At 54.5% G+C, this 17,517-nt stretch overlaps 1 protein-coding gene across 1 annotated transcript in view; it reads right to left on the bottom strand.

Moving 5' to 3' along the window:
- Positions 1-2,136: 2,136 nt before the first annotated feature.
- Positions 2,137-17,517, bottom strand: part of HS3ST6 (heparan sulfate-glucosamine 3-sulfotransferase 6) — a 28,749-nt gene continuing 13,368 nt past the window's right edge. Inside the window, exon 2 of the mRNA XM_071444867.1 lies at positions 2,137-3,925. Within this exon, the coding sequence (XP_071300968.1) occupies positions 3,307-3,925 (619 nt within the window). The 3' untranslated portion in view covers positions 2,137-3,306. The remainder of the gene's footprint in view (positions 3,926-17,517) is intronic.

Genomic DNA, 17,517 nt, shown 5'->3' with positions numbered 1-17,517 from the left:
TTAATGAGTCTGCAAAGCGAGCTTTCAATACATTTTGGGTCGCTTCAGATGCTTTAAATGGCATAGTCTATATGGTATTGTGCGGCTTTAGAAAGGGCCGGGCTTTAAAAAAGTATGGTTCCCTTTCACAGGGCAGACAGAAACCATCTTTAGAGCCGGGACCCTTAACGTTTTGCATATCAATACGGCTGGGGCTGAATGCAGTCACTCAGCTGGGAAATAGGATCACTATCAGCGTTTCCAGCCTTTCACAGGCACTTGGGAAACTTTAAAGCCCTTCGCGGAGAATAATTTGGTCGAATGTCGTCGCTGGAAACAAAACCTAAACAAGCAGAGCGCAGTCCATCATGCGGAGCTGCCAGCCAGGCTGACAAGGGGCTCCAGCCGCTGCGACATCCCGCCCTGGAGGGGACACGGCCGGGGGTCACAGCCGGGGGACACAGCCTGGGGGGGACATCGATGGCTGGGACATGGCTGGGGGACACAGACAGGGGGTCACAGCCTAGGGACACAGCCTGGGGGGGACATCGATGGCCTCGGGTCACAGCCTGGGGGACATGGCTGGGGGTCACAGACAGGGGGGACACGGCTGGGGGACACATTGATGGCGTGGGGTCACAGACAGGGGGGATACAGCCAGGGCAGGGGATGCTGAACCCATCCCACCTGTGCTGGTTGATGGCCGGGGGTCACAGCCTGGGGAGGACATTGATGGCTGGGACATGGCTGGAGGTCACAACCGGTGGTCACATCCTGGGGACATGGCCGGGGGGGACATTGATGACCGCGGGTCACAGCCTGGAGGACACAGCCAGGGCAGGGGATGCTGAGCTCATCCCACCCTGGAGGGGCTGTGGCTGGGGGTCACAGCCTGGGGGAACACAGCCGGGGGGGGGGACATTGATGGCCTGGGGTCACAGACAGGGGGGACACAGCCGGGGGGACATTGATGGCCTGGGGTCACAGCCGGGGGTCACAACCTGGGGGCCCTGCCCCGGGCAGGAGATGCTGAGCCCATCCCAGCTGTGCTGGTTGACAGCTGGAGGTCATAGCCTGGGGGGTCCCAGCCAGGTCAGGGGGTCCATCCCAGAGTCCATCCCAGAACAGCTGCATCACTCCAGGACTTTGGGATTTCAACCAGCCCTGGCTTCATCTCCTCTCACTCTGCCTTGGCAGTGTCCTGCTTTACCCCGTGACAAAGCCCTGGGGACTGTCACCTCCTCGATGGCCCAATCCACACAGCAGCTGGCAGCTGCTTGCTGTTCTCTCCAGCGTCACCTTAAGCAGGTGTCATTTGTCCTGGGAACGGACAGGAACCTGCCCAACCTCACCTGCACCTGGAGCATGGGACAGGAGACAAACCTCACCCCAGGGACACAAGGGAGGTGCCAGGACCTGGAGCAGGGAGAGCTGTGTGGGATGAAACTCTGGGTGTGGGTGTGAAACCACCCTGGACCGGGGAGGAGAAGGGATGAGGCCCCTTGTACATCCCAGAAGTGGGACCTGCCTCCCTCCTCCTGCCCAGGCAGCAGCAGCAGTGACAGGAGGCACCTCAGCAGCCTTGGGATGCTGCATGATGGAAAGAACCACAGCCAAAGCAGATCTGCAAATAATGCAGGGCCTGAGGGCCCTCCAAAACTCATAATTAGCTCATTAAACAGACAAATACAAGTCACTAATAAGATCATAGAGGTTAATTAAATGTTTTCCCCATCTTTAATTAAGGGAAAACTAGTTAGTAGAGATTAAAGTAATTTCTGCAGCCTCCCATGATGACCCTCGATGGCTGCAGATTTGAAAAACTATTGAGATTATTGAACTGAGAGGGCAGAGCTGGGTAAATTGTGGAGAAGCTGGAATTTTCCTGCTAAGGGTTAGAAAGGCCCTGCCCTACCAGCTGGGCCACTCAAGGAACATGGGAAGGTGATCCACAGCTCCCTAAGCCAGGACCTGGCATTTATTCAGAACTGCTGCTGTTCATTGTTCTGCTCAGCTGGGAAATTCCTGCAGACTCTTTTCCATCTCCAAAACATCTCCCAGGACTGGGGTTTGCTGCCCAGCCCTCCCCTGGCCACCAGGGACTGTGTCACCCCCAGAACCCTCAGCTGTGTGGCCCAGAGTTCTCCAAAGGTTTCATTCTGGATGGATCCACAATCCCTGTGCACGCAAACCCACAGTCCCACCCAGAACCCTCCCAGTGAATGGAGATCAGCAAGGTTTATATGGAAGAATATTTAATCTGCTCAGGGAGGTGAGAGGGCTCATCTGAGGTTTTATTAAATATTTCTCTCTACTCCAGAAAAGTCCATTTCTTGTCAGAAAAGGTCCGATATAAATTAGAACAAAGGGAGGAGGGTGCTGGTGGGGTGGCCACGGGCATCCCTGGGCCACAGTGACCATGGGCATCCCTGGATCATGATGACCACAGGCATCCCTGGACAATGACCATGGGCATCCCTGGACAATGATGACCATGGACATCCCTGGACCACAATGACCACAGGCATCCCTGGAAAATGACCATGGACATCCCTAGATCACAGTGACCATGGGCATCCCTGGATCATGATGACCACAGGCATCCCTGGAAAATGACCATGGACATCCCTTGATCACAGTGACCACAGGCATCCCTTGATCACAGTGACCACAGGCATCCCTGGACCATGATGACCATGGGCATCCCCAGATTATGATGACCACAGGCATCCCTGGACAATGACCATGGACATCCCTCGATCACGATGACCACAGGCATCCATTGACCACAGTGACCACGGGCATCCCTGGATCATGATGACCATGGACATCCCTGGACCATGATGACCACGGGCATCCCTGGGCCACAATGACCATGGCCATCCTTGGACCACGATGACCCTGGACAATGACCATGGGCATCCTTGGACCATGATGACCACAGGCATCCCTGGACAATGACCATGGGCATCCCTGGGCCACAATGACCATGGCCATCCTTGGACCACGATGACCCTGGACAATGACCATGGGCATCCTTGGACCATGATGACCACAGGCATCCCTGGGCCACAATGACCATGGGCATCCCTGGGCCACAATGACCATGGCCATCCTTGGACCACGATGCCCATGGGCATCCCTGGACAATGACCATGGGCATCCCTAGATCACAGTGACCACAGGCATCCCTGGGCCACAATGACCATGGGCATCCCTGGACAATTATTACCACAGACATCCCTGGCCAAGGATGCCCACGGGCATCCCTGGACCACAGTCCTGGCAGCGCAGGTGCCAGCCTGGCAGCGTGCCCTGGGGATGGGCTCAGTCCCACCCAAAATCCTGCCCTGTCATCTGGTAGAACTTCATGTTGAAGGGTCTGTAGAACTCACGCAGGCGCTGCACCACCTGCCCGTCGATGGTGGGGTGCGGCCGCCCCTTGGACTTGCCCAGGCAGCGGGGTTTGCTCCCCCCCTCCGGCTTCTTCAGGCAGGGAAAGCCCTTGGTCTCGTTAAAGTAGAAATGTCTGTCTGTCACCAGCCTCTGGAGCCCCAGGAAGTCCTGGACACGGCCCATCTCCCCGGCGGGGTCGCTGACCAGCCTCTCCCCGCTGACGAAGAGGAACCTGGAGAGGGGGAAGAACTGCAGCCAGTTCTCCAGGTGCTTGGCGTAGATGCCGATCCTCACCGCGCTCCAGCTGGTGTCGATCAGTCCCGTGCTGAGGTTTTTGAAGGCCAGGGCCTGGAAGCTGGGGATGGAGGGGTTTTTGGACAGGGTCTGTGTGTAGTCTGAGATGGCGCGGGTGACGGGGTCGCGCACCACCACGATCAGCTTCGTGTCCCGGGACATGCTGTGGATGCGCCGCGGGGCCTCCTTGGTCACAAAGTAGCTGGGGGTCTTCTCCATGGTGATCTGTCCGTCCAGGGTCCGTGGCATCAGGCTCCTGAGGACAGACAGACACGGTCAGGTCTCAGCTGCTCCCACCCGATGGGACAATGGGTGGGAACAAAGCCCAAAACCCGGCCAGAAAGGCTCAGGGGCTTCCCAGCTGTAGCCATTATATCTTCTGAAAAATCCTTTTGCCAGGATTTTTTCTCCTGAGAAGCTGAGAAGCCTCAGAAACGAAATGTAAACATTGATTATCTGCTGCTGTGGAATGCAACAGGTGCATCTTTGATTGGTCTCATGTGGTTGTTTCTAATTAATGGCCAATCACAGCCCAGCTGTCTCTGACTGTCTGGTCAATCACAAGATTTTATTATCATTCCATTCTTTTTCTATTGCTTGCAAGCTTTCTGATGAAATCCTTTTCTTCTATTCGTTTAGTATACTTTTAATAGATCATTTACATTTAATATAATATATATATATATATATATATATATATATATAATAAAATAATAATTCAGCCTTCTGAAACATGGAGTCAGATTCTCATCTCTTCCCATGTCGGGGCTGCCTGCAAACTTCCGCACCCAACCTACAGCCACATCTCCCCTTTCCTCCTGCCCCACCTTGTCACACCCCTCTGGTCATTTCTCATCCTCAAAACCTTCCTAGGAGCTCCCGAGCTCCAGCCTCTCTGCCCATCTCAGCATTCCCTTTGTCCCCCCAGTGTCCCCAGGCAGGAGCTCCCTGTCCCCTGTCCCCCCAGCAGCATCCACAGAGCACCTGCAGGCTGCTGCTCCCCCTTGGAATCCTTTCCCAGCCCTGGAAATCGCAGCCCGCAGCTGCAGAGGGTGAGGGACACCTCAGCACAAACATTTTGGGACAGGGCTGGTGTTCATCCCTGCCTCCAGTCAGATTTCATGTCCTGGAGGTTTCAGCTCGCCCCGTGGGCTTGCAGAGGAAAATCCCGGAAAATCCCATCACGGGGGTGATGCCCAAGCACCAGCTGGGAACGGAGATGCCCACCAAGGCTCCCTCCTCCTCTGCCTCCAGACAGGGAGCAGTTAAAGCCAGAAAAAGACTGTTTCCTTTTCAAAAGAAAGGCAGGAAAAAAACCCTGAGGGCCCAGCTATTGTGCTGGGTAAAATTCACTGCTCTGATTGTTCCCTCGTGCACTTTAATGAGGCATTAATTGCCGCAGAAATTACCCAGCCGTGTCACCCCTTGCGACAGAACGGGTCCTCCCTGCCACCAGCACAGGCACCTGCCCCGCACACCCACCCACAAAATCCTGGAATGTTTGGGAAGGTGTAGGAGCACCGGGGGATAGCACGGTCGGGACGGATGGAGACGAGAGATCTCTGCAGCCAGGGCTGGGAACTTGGGGTTTATTGCAAAGGGCCAAGTGCAGGGGCCTTTTGGAATTTGGGGTTTATTGCAAAGGGCCAAGTGCAGGGCCTTTTGGGATTTGGGGTTCATTGCAAAGGGCCAAGTGCAGGGCCCTGCTGGGAGCTGCCAGGCACAGCTCAGAGCAGGACTGAGAGAAGAGAGGGGGAGAGAGGATGAGAGGGTAAGAGAGTAAAAGCATAAGAGAGTAAAAGGGGTAAGAGCATAGAAAAGTAAGAGCTAAGAGGCAAGAGCTAAGAGCACGAGGTTCCCGTTCCAATACAATAAATCTTCTGTGTTGAATATTCTAATTCTCACTAACCAATCTAGTACCAATCCTATAGCATTTACATACAGCCTATAAGAATCACTACATTACCACACTGTGTTACATTTTAAACCCTAAAAACTCCTCTTTGGGCCCCTTCTGCCAAGCTGTAGGGTCTGCTTGGACCCTTGGGCCTGTCTGCAAGCAGAGGGTGTTGTTCCATCAAAAGGGGATTACCTTCAGTGGCCACACCATTGTTTTCCAGTTGTTCAGTAACTGAGGGATCTCAAAGCTTGCTTTCATTTCAATCTCACTTATAGTTTCCATATTCTCAAAATCTTTTGCCAGGCAATCATATTGATGAGGCTTTCCTGTTTCATCTTCCCCAACAGGAAGGGAGCTCACAGATGCCACCCCTGCCAGGGCAGGGACCCCTTCTGCTGTCCCCAGGTGCCCCAAGCCCCGTCCTAGCCCTGGGCACTGCCAAGGACAGCCAGGGATTCTCTGGGAATTGCATCCCAGTGCTGGGGCTGTGCCTGGCAGGGAGCTGGGGACAGGGACAGGGCTGTGCCCAGCAGCATCTGCTCCTTATGTCATGGGGAAAGCTTGAGGTTTCTGGGATTTTTCCCCTGGACTCAGGAAAGAACATTTTATTAAAAGCATTTGTGAGCGACGCTGGGCCCCCACAGCTCCCTCCCCCAAACAAGAGCAGAAGCCATTTGTGGCTTTTCTCCCCCTCCACCACTTTTAATTTTTGCACAGTGCCAGCGTTTTCAGAGGCATTTCCTGTCCCTGGTGCCCTCACCTGGCAGCACAGCCCCCGTTTGGCACCATGGGTGCATTCAGGGATCCATGGACCCCAGGGCAGCCACGGCTGTTTAACTGCACCTACCAGAGGCTGACTGACAGAGCTCCTGCTGGGAATCCCCTTCCCAACAGGGATTAGACCCATCCCTGTCCCAGAGCCCAGGAAAACCCAAGGGATGGGGATTGGGATTCACTGGGAGCACAGCACAGCTCCACCACCCTCCTGTGGGGCTTCCCGACGAGCTGAGCATCCTGAACTTCAACTCCATGCAGAAAACACCGCAGGGCTTTCCAGGCTGCTTCACCAGCCTCTCCTGGCACCTTCCTGAGGCATCCATTCTGTGTTTCCTTGGGATTTCTGAATGGCTCCATCCTCATCCTCACTGCACCCAGCCCTCGCAGCAAACCTGGGCTCAGGGTCTGACCCAGCCCCGCTCCTCAGTGGGCAATAAATTGTTTATTACCCACGGCAAACCCGGGATGGGCACCTGGAGAGGCCCCACTAAATCTCAGCCTGGCCCTGGACCCTTCCAGGGATGGGGCAGGCACAGCCCCTCTAGCAAACCCCTCCTATCCCTCCCTGTCCTGCACAGGGACATCCCGGCCAGGCTGAGCCTCCCAGGGCCATCACACCACCCACACCTTAATTACCGCGTAATTAACAGAAGTTTTAATGATAGACCGGCTTGGATGGGGTCTCCCAGCGGCTCCCGTGGCAGTGATGGGTGCGGGGAGCTTCAGTCCCTGAATTTCCCCATCCCAGGGACATCCCGGGATTCCCTCAGGGGCAGCAATGAATGGTGCCACTCCTCCTCTTCCTCAGCAGCCCCAGCTCCTGGCACAGTAATTAAACATTTCACAGTTTCATTAATGCCCTAATACTTCCCCTAAATGAGCCGGTTAATTATTGATAACACCCAGCTCCCTCCAGCTCTGGCTTAAACTGGCAAAGAGCAGAGCCGGCTTTGCTGGGCTCCACTTTAACCCAAGCATTAGGAATGTTAATTAAATTTACAGTTAATTCTTCTTGACCTAAGAGAGCACCCTGGGAATGCCAAGCAGTGCCTGCAGGTTCAGGACACGGCACTGGGGGAGCCTTGGGAGGAGCTGGGATTTCCAGAGGAGACTGTGTGCCCAGGGGGAGGATAAAAACTCTTCTGCCTCTCTATTAAGCTGATAAATGTTTGTTTTTAATTAATAAAAGAACTGGCACTTGAGAGGCATCGGAGCTGGGAGTTCCTACATGGAGACATTCAACACATGAAAATGCTTCCTCGGCTAAGGTAACACACAATAAATTACAGCAGATAAAATGATGATAAAAATGCAGAGAGCTGCATTAAATAGTGATTAACAGCCACAGCAGGCAGGGAATCAAAGCAGACTTCAAAAACTGGGCCAACAGAACTTTCCAGAGTTAATTGCTTCACGATTCCTGATGATTTTTTGGAGCAGAACTCCTCCCAGCACCGAGCTGAGAGAGCAGGGGATGCACTCCCAGGAGATAAACAAGTCTCCAGCCCAAAGCATCCCTGAGTTATCACCCAGGGCAGCTCCAGAAGGAAATGAACTCTGTCCCAGCCCAAAGCAGGGGAGCAGCACAGGCTCTGCCAGCTGCTCATCCCCTGGAAATGCCAGGGAGGAGGAATTCCCACATGGACACAGGAAAGAACTGGGAGGGATGAGCTGGGAAGGATGAACCGGGAGGGAAGAACTGGAAGGGATGAACCGGGAGGGAAGAGCTAGGAAGGCTGAGCTAGGAAGGGATGAACCGGGAGGGAAGAACTGGAAGGATGAACTGGGAGGGATGAGCTGGGAAGGATGAACCGGGAGGGATGAGCTGGGAAGGATGAACCGGGAGGGATGAGCTGGGAAGGATGAACTGGAAGGATGAACCGGGAGGGATGAGCTGGGAAGGATGAACTGGGAGGGATGAACCGGGAGGGATGAGCTCCCCAAGCCGCCCGGGACCAAATTAGCCCGCGTTCCTCTTTACCCTCATTACCGAGCTGCTCCCCCTCGCCTTCCCCGGCAGGTCCTGGCAGTGCCCCCCCAGCGCTCCCCACCCCCGAGCTGCCCCCATTATTTTTGATTCTTTCACCGATTCAAAAATGTGCAAATGAGGCCGCGGCTTCCCAATCAGGCCTGGCCGGGAGCTAATTGCCTTTAAGCAGGGAGCCCTGAATATGCTAATGAGGGCAGTAACAAGGCTGCGATGCGCCTGCAAGGAGAGCCGAGCCCCGGGCTCCACCACGGGCTGACTGAGACACGTCAATTAACAAGCAGGCGGATAATTTATTAATGCTCCTTTGCGCCCCTCTGCCCTTTGCTCCTAATTACCGTTTGATACATCACACAGCCAGGGGCTCTGGCGGGTCGTGCTCCCGGCTGGAGCATCCCCAGGGGCTCCTCCTGCCCCCCAGAAGCCCCAAATTCCCCCCTCACCCCACAGCTGGGGGGTCCCCAGCCCACACAAGGGACCCCCGAGCTCTCCCAGTGCCACCCCACGGGGTCCCTGGGCTGGGTTCGGGTGGATGAAGAGTCCCAGAGGAGGAGGGGAAGGGGGTGTGAGCCCCCCAGCCCTCCCCGAGGGGCTGCAGGGCACAGGGGGCTGCCCTGGGGACTGTGGGGGGCTCAGGGAGGGTCGGGCTGGACGTGGCACCCGGACCTAGGGATGTGCAATAAAGGCAAGGGGAGAATCCAGAGGCAACATTTGCATTTCTAATGGCAGGGCTGCTCCCAGCACCACCCAACACCATCATTAACCCCCACAAGAACCAGGGCTGGTGAACCCAGCTTTTCTGCTTTTCCCACCCAGAAAATCTCCCAGACGCCCTGGGATCCCAGGATTCCCAGCAGGAAGGTGTGGAAAAGGCCGTGTCCCCCCAGCCCTGCAGTCCCCACATTCAGTTCAGTTCCCAAAACCCAGAATTTCCATCGCATTTCCTGCCCATGTGCGTGGCCAGAGGCTGCAGTTATGGGCAGCTCCAGGCCCTGGAGGGTGCTTTCCTTGCCTGGTTATTCCAGCTGGATCCTTAGGGTGAAAGGTGGATTGTGGAGAGCAGGAATCAGCCTCAAGCAGGGCACAGCTCCTTCCCCACACTGCAGAAGAGGCTCTTTGGTCTCTAAATGGGGTTTGGGATGACCCCTCCTCACCTTTCTCCATTGTGGAGCAGCTACAAGATTTGGGGTCACCCCAAAAATGCCACCTGAGCTCCACAGTGACACTGCCAGGAACCCCTCACAGCCAGCACTGCTGGGGCTGTCCCTGATGGGGCCCAAAATGAGCCCCCAGGAGCTCCTCCTCTCTTATGGGGTCCAAAAAGAGCCCCCAGGGCCTCCTCTCTGATGGAGTTTAAATAACTGTGAGTGGAGTTTGAATAACTGTGAGTGAAAACACAGCTGAAGCCACCGCTTGGGTAAAAACAGGTGGGAAACAGAACAGCTCCATGAATCCCTAAAAAACCCCTCAGAAAATGGGGGCTGGCACATGCCCAGCCATGATGGGGCACTGAATCCCCAAAAAACCCCTCAGAAAATGTGGTTGGAAGGCTGCCAGCTTGGTGGGGCACTGAATCCCCAAAAACCCTTCAGATGGGGCACTGAATCCCCAAAAAACCCTCAGAAAATGGGGGCTGGAAGGTGCCCAGCCATGATAGGGCACTGAATTCCTAAAAACCTTTCAGATGGTTGGGCTGGCATGTGCCCAGCCATGATGGGGCACTGAATTCCTAAAAACGCCCTCAGAGCATGGGGCCTGGAAGGTGCCCAACCATGATGGGGCATTGAATTCCCAAAAACCCTTCAGATGGGGCACTGAATTCCCAAAAAACCCTTCAGATGGGGCACTGAATCCCCAAAAACCCTTCAGATGGGGCACTGAATCCCCAAAAACCCCCTCAGAACATGGGGCCTGGCACGTGCCCAGCCTGCTGTGACCCTGGGCCGGGGCTGTGCCCGGTGAGGACAGGGCTGCACTGGCAGCTCTCCATCCCTCTGGAATGAAGCCCCTTGGCCTGGCAGCGGTCAGGAATGTCCTCTCCTCCCCTCTGAGTGTCCCTTTGAGGGCCCGAGGGAGGGGACAGCCTGTGGCAGGTGTCCTGCCTGTGACCCGGGCCGGCCCTGGGCTCTGATCTCCCGGTGACCCTTCCCAGCAGTGCCCGTGTGTCCCCTCAAACAGCTTGCAGATGAAGGAGCAACAGACTGGAGATGATTTATTCAGGAATTAAAGGTTCAGTACCCCTTTTAAAGGCTGTGCCTCGGCACTGTCAGCCTTCATTGCACACAATTAAAGGCCTTGGCTGCCCCAGCCCCCGCTCCTGCCTTCCAGGGGAAGGAAATCAAACAAAACCAACCCTCCCCAACCCCGGGGGGCTCTGCTGAAGGACTCAGGAGCTCAGGAGTGGCCCTGGGCTCCAGCTCCAGCCTGGGAAGCTGCTCCAGCTCCATCCTCTGCTCGGGATGGGGGATGGAGCCCTTGGGTTTGGTCCCTGTTCGCAGGAGGGGATGCTCGGGGTTGGAGTGCTCGTGGCTGCTGGGGAAAAGCTGTTCCTGCAGCTGGAGCTGCACTGCAGAGGATTTATTCCTCCTGCTGGTTATCCTTCATCCTGGTTATCCCTTCTCCTCCTTATTCCTCATCCTGGTTATTCCTCCTCCTGGTTATCCCTTCTCCTTTTTATTCCTCATCCTGGTTATCCCTTTTCCTGGTTATCTCTCATCCTGGTTATCCCTTCTCCTCTTTATTCCTCATCCTGGTTATTTCTTTTCCTGGTTATTCCTTTTCCTGGTTATCTCTCATCCTGGTTATCCCTCCTCCTCACTATCCCTTCTCCCCTTTAATCCTCCTCCTGGTTATTCCTCCTTCTGATTACCCCTTCTCCTGCTTATCCCTTTTCCTAGTTATCCCTTCTCCTTTTTATTCCTCATCCTGGTTATCTCTCATCCTGGTTATCCCTCCTACTGGCTATCCCTTCTCCCCTTTAATCCTCCTCCTGGTTATTCCTCCTTCTGGTTATCCCTCCTTCTGGTTATCCCTTCTTCTGGTTATCCCTTCTCCTTTTTATTCTTCATCCTGGTTATCCCTTTTCCTCTTTATCTCTCCTCCTGGTTATCCCTTTTCCTCTTTGTCCCTCCTGGTTATTCCTCCTCCTGGTTAACACTCATCCTGGTTATCCCCTCTCCCCTTTAATCCTCCTCCTGGTTATCCTTTCTCCTGTTTTATCCCTCCTCCTGTTTTATCCCTCTGCAGCAATCTCGACCCCTCCAGCAGCTCAATCCCAGCCCAGCCCCAGTTCCATGGCTCCCGCCGGCTCCAGCAGCAGGAATTCAATGAAAAACTTCCTTCCTCTGAGGAAAGAAAGGGAAGAAACCCGCTGGCAGCGGCGCTGGGATAATCCCTTTGCAAGGCAGTAAATTTTTTCCCTGCAGCTCCCCCGGCAAGTAATCCGGCGGATTATTGCACCTTTCAGCACGGGCAGCCTTTACAGAGCCTCTCCCCTCCCCGTGGATCTGGTGCTTTATGACCTGACCTGCTGTCTGAGCAGGGGGAAACACAAATTACCCTCCTCTGAACCTGCAGCACCGACACTGGTGACAGATTTGATCCCCCTGGGAACTGGGGTCCTTGGGAGCGCCGATAAATAAGGGAAAATTGCTCTTGGAGCTGCTGGGGAGGAAAGGGGACCCCACTAACCCTGACTAGCCCAAGGTTTCTTTAAAAAAAGCAGAAAAAAATCCCTGAGACCACTCTGTGTAAAGATCTTTGTTTCAATTACAAATTTAAAAATTACACTCATTAGTTGTCACTAAATTATCCCCTCACAGCAACAGGCTGGTCCTGCCTGGTTTCCCACCTTGATGGAGGAGAGGGGAGGCATAAAAAGGTCACAAAAATCACTGGGGTTTCCAGGTTTATCACTGGGGTTTCCAGGTTTGCAGTTACACAGACAGCAGAAACAGGAATTCTCCCACCTGCTGATGCGTGGCTGAGCAGAAGGAAAAGGAAGGGAGGGACCCTTTCCACTATCCCAGATTCCTCCAGCCTGGCCTGGGGCACTGCCAGGGATCCAGGGGCAGCCACAGCTGCTCTGGGCACCTGTGCCAGGGCCTGGCCACCCTTCAGGGAGGGATTTATTCCCAAAATCCCATCCATCCCATATCCATCCATCCATCCATCCATCCCATATCCATCCATCCATCACCCATCCCTCCATCCATCCATCCCTCATCCATCCATCCATCCATCCATCCATCCATCCCTCATCCATCATCCACCCATCCATCCATCCATCCCTCATCCATCCATCATCCATCCATCCATCCATCCATCCATCCATCCATCCATCCCTCAATCCATCCATCCATCCATCCATCCATCCATCCATCCATCCATCCATCCATCCATCCATCCCTCAATCCATCCATCCCTCAATCCATCCATCCATCCATCCATCCATCCATCCATCCATCCATCCATCCCATGGCCGCTGCTCCCCGAGCCACAACTCCCAGCTAATTAGCCCAGCCTAATTAACCAGGGCAGGACCTGCATCCCCTCTGTGGCCGTGGCTCCCAGGGGTCCCTCCGTGTCCCAATCCTGGGGTGCAGCCGAGGGGCACCCCCAGAATTCCTGCCCCTCCCGGTGCCGCAGGTGCGGGAGCAGCGGGAGCCCGGCAGGGAGGAAGGAAGGAAGGAAAGAGGAGGAGGAGGAGGAGGAGGAGGAATTACCCCCACATGTCAGCCAGAGCCAGCCCCTCCCGCTGCCCAATTGACAGCTGCCCTGATTTGCTCAGCAGCTGCTGACGGGCAGCAGACAAGTCCCCAGAGCCATGAATAATTTCAGGCTGTTTGTGTTTATTTGATCTCGGGATGGGGCCGAGCCCGGAGGAGCCGCGGGAAGGGGCAGCGGGAAGGGGCAGCCGGGCTCTCCAGATGGCTCCGAGGCCACCGTGGGCAGGGCTGGCCGTGCCCTGGCTGTCCCCTCCCTTGCCCTGCTCCTCACCCTCCTCCTGCACAGCCAGGGGGAGCAGGAAGGGGCTCCCCAACAACTTTCAGGGAATAGAAAAGATCCCTCCAGCCCCACAATTCCTAACATGCCCCGTTCCAATGGTTTCAGGTCATTTATCCAGTGTCTCCTTTCCAAAGGACAAAAACGAGCACTTGGTGCTTTCTGGGCACCTGTATATTCTATACCCTGGGAAATTTCTACTTTGCCTCACCCCAAACCTGCACCCCGTGCTCCCCTCAGCCTGGGGGGCTCGCAGGGAAAGTGCCACCCCAAACCCCCTGTGCTGGCCAGCAGCTGCTGTGTCCCCCCCAGGGCACGTTGTGCCTCTCTCAGCCACATCCCACTCGTGTCCCCCCCAGCTCAGGCTGCAGGAGCTCCTCTGTGCCCCCTCCTCCAAACCCCAGAGCTGATTTTTTTTTATGGTGTTTGTCTCAGCCTGATGCTGTCACACTGCTCTCCTTGGGATGGAAAAGGAAAATGCATCCAGTTTTCCACAGAAACAACACAGATTCCCCATCTGGGTCAAATTTGTAATCCAGCCTGAGGGGAAGATGAGAAACAAATTCAGCTTTTTTTTTTTTTTTTTGGACTATCAGAAAAAGCCTCATTTCCTGGCAAGGAGCTTCACCCACAGCCTGGCAGGGATGGGAGCCACCATTCCCAAACTTCCCTGTGCCATCCCATCCCAGTGGGAGGGAGCTGGGAGAGGAGCCCCAGCATGGAGCAAATGGTTCTGGTGTCCAAAACCTGCTCAGTCCCTGCTGCCTGCACAGGTGAAGGAGCAGCCCCACAAACGCAGCCAAGCCTGGAGCACATGGGAGCTTTGGGAATGTGGGGATGCTGCTGGGAGCCCCCTCTCCTGCCCAGCTGGTCCCCAGGTGAAGGAAATCCCCCCTGAGGAGGGAGCTGGGCTGGATTCCGCACTTTGCTGCACAAAAAAGAGGAAAGCTGTTCCTCCAGCCATGGCCAAAGGGGCTGTGGAGGTGTTGGGAAGGCTCAGGAATGTCCCAGGAGAGGCTGGACAGGGCTTGGAGCAGCCTGGGACAGTGGAAAATGTCCCTGCCCTTGGCTCTGGATGGGCTTCAAGGTCCCTCCAACCCAAACCACTCTGGAATTCCAGGATATCCTGAATTTTCTGCAGCTCCCAGAGCTCTGGCTGAGCCCCAGGTGATGGAGATGGGGGCTCCATCTGTCCTGTCAGGGCTCCCTCCCTCTCTCCTTGCTCCAGAAGGAACAACTGGGGATTCTCTAACAAAACCCTTCTTTCCACTGGGAAAGCTGCACTTTGTGGCAACTGGAGCCATTTGTGGGAAAGAACTGGATTTTGCTTATTTTTAGCCTGGTTTCCTAAGGAAGTGTGGCTGGAGCAATCACACGCTCTGTCTGTCTGTCTGTCTGTCCAGCTGTCTGCCCCGTCAGATCCCACCGGCCCGTTCCAGCTGGATTTGAGGATCAAAAATAGGAATTCTTGCACATTTCCATGGAAAGCTGCAGCTGAGTGGTGGCCAGAACCTCGTGAGGAAAACACCCCAGGATCAGATAAATCCACGTTCCCAATGAGGAAAACCCCCTGAGATCAGGTAAATTCATGTTCCCAATGAGAAAAACACCCCAGGATCAGGTAAATCCATGTTCCCAATGAGGAAAACCACTTGGGATCAGGTAAATCCATGTTCCCAATGAGGAAAACACCCCAGGATCAGGTAAATCCATGTTCCCAGTGAGGAAAACACCCCAGGATCAGGTAAATCCATGTTCCCAGTGAGGAAAACACCCCAGGATCAGGTAAATCCACATTCCCAATGAGGAAAACCACTTGGGATCAGGTAAATCCATGTTCCCAATGAGGAAAACACCCCAGGATCAGGTAAATCCATGTTCCCAGTGAGGAAAACACCCCAGGATCAGGTAAATCCATGTTCCCAGTGAGGAAAACCCCCTGGGATCAGGAATGCCAAGGGTTCCACCCAGGAACCTGCTCCAGGATTAAATTCAAATATTGGGGAATTAAAGTCCTTCTGAAAAGTGACCTTGCAGCAAATTGGTTTTTCCCTGCCCAGCAGCAGCTTTAGAGTAAAACAACACAACCCCAACCCTTCTTTGGGCATTCCCAAATAGTTTTTTTCTTCTCCCCCCCCCACGCCCCCCAGTTGTTGTGAAAATTTTAGATAAGAAAACGTGTTGGGTAAAAATATTCAATTCCCCACAGCCTGCAGAGCCTCATCAAAAATCCATTTGAAGTATTACTCTCAAATCCCTCATGGCAATGGGATATTTTAAGGTCAGTTAAACTTATTATTCACTCAAGATTTGCTTTCAGGTCCCTGCATATTTCAAACAGATTTTCCCTCATCTCTAACCCAACTGTGTTACAAAAAGCCTTTTCCTCCTCCCCCCTCCTTCTTTTTTTTTCCTTTCCTGAAAAGAAAAAAAAGTTGTCAAAAGAAAAGATCCTAATCAAAAACAGCTTCTGAAGCCTTAAAAGCTGCTACAGTTTGTACTTGTTACCCAAAAACACTGAGCTATCTCCAGATCCCTAAATCCCCTGGCTCCCAGAACACTGAATGGAGCCATGCTGGAAGAGAGGAATTAACTCCAATTTGTTTTTCTTATTTGCAATTCATTTCCTTGCAACAGGCTTTAGACACAGGTTTAATTTTTTCTCCCTTTCCTCAAACAAGGAAAGGAGGCAACTTCCAAACCTGCAGCCTGGGTTATTTTTGGATTATTTAGGATTTCCAGCTTGATGCAACTGCAGTTTCTGCTTCTACCATGCCTTTGTCCTCACAGGTACTTTTGGCTGGGATATTTTTTACTTTAAAGTCACCTAAAAAATACAATTTTTATATTTCACCTAAACCACAAATCTCCTTTTTCAGCCTGGGGAAGGGAAAGCTCCAGGGAGAGCTCAGAGCCCTTCCAGGGCCCAAAGGGGCTCCAGGAGAGCTGGAGAGGGACTGGGGACAAGGGATGGAGGGACAGGAGCCAGGGAATGGCTTCAGACTGGAAAAGGGGAATTTGGGTGGGATATTGGGGAGGAATTCCTGCCTGGGAGGGTGGGGAGGGACAGGGCTGGATCTGCAGAGCAGCTGTGGCTGCCCCTGGATCCCTGGGATGTCCAAAGCCAGGGCTTGGAGCAGCCTGGGATGGTGGGAGATGGAGCTTTAAGGGCCCTCCCAGCCAATCCAGTCTGGAATTCCCTGACTCCAGGACATGGAAGGTCCAGGGCCTTTGGTGTCAGCCCAAGCACAACCAGATGTGCAGGGCTCTCTCCCAAAGCCATTCCCAGATGTGCAGGGCTCTCTCCCAAAGCCATGCCCAGATGTGCAGGGCTCTCTCCCAAAGCCATGCCCAGATGTGCAGGGCGCTCTCAAAGCCATGCCCAGATGTGCAGGGCTCTCCCCCAGAGCCAAAGCCATGCCCAGATGTGCAGGGCTCTGCCCCAAAGCCATGCCCAGATGTGCAGGGCTCTCTCCCAAAGCCAAAGCCATGCCCAGATGTGCAGGGCTCTGCCCCAAAGCCAAAGCCATGCCCAGATGTGCTGGGCTCTCCCAACGCCAAAGCCATGCCCAGATGTGCAGGGCTCTGCCCCAAAGCCATGCCCAGATGTGCAGGGCTCTCCCAAAGCCATGCCCAGATGTGCAGGGCGCTCTCAAAGCCATGCCCAGATGTGCAGGGCTCTCCCAAAGCCATGCCCAGATGTGCAGGGCTCTCCCAAAGCCAAAGCCATGCCCAGATGTGCAGGGCTCTCTCCCAAAGCCAAAGCCATGCCCAGATGTGCAGGGCTCTCTCCCAAAGCCATGCCCAGATGTGCAGGGCTCTCTCCCAAAGCCATGCCCAGATGTGCAGGGCTCTCTCCCAAAGCCAAAGCCATGCCCAGATGTGCAGGGCTCTCTCCCAAAGCCATTCCCAGATGTGCAGGGCTCTCTCCCAAAGCCAAAGCCATGCTCAGATGTGCAGGGCTCTGCCCCAAAGCCATGCCCAGATGTGCAGGGCTCTCCCAAAGCCATGCCCAGATGTGCAGGGCTCTCTCCCAAAGCCAAAGCCATGCCCAGATGTGCAGGGCTCTCTCCCAAAGCCATGCCCAGATGTGCAGGGCTCTCCCAGAGCCATCCCTGGATATTTAATCTCTCTCCCTCTCTCTCTCTCTGGGGTGTGAGGGTCAGGCCCAGGGGTTTCC

The sequence above is a fragment of the Agelaius tricolor genome, unplaced genomic scaffold (assembly GCF_023055355.1).
Source record: "Agelaius tricolor isolate 1412-34295 unplaced genomic scaffold, bAgeTri1.0.p SCAF_19, whole genome shotgun sequence".
NCBI lineage: Eukaryota > Metazoa > Chordata > Aves > Passeriformes > Icteridae > Agelaius > Agelaius tricolor.
This window is presented reverse-complemented; position numbering and strand designations above follow the sequence as displayed.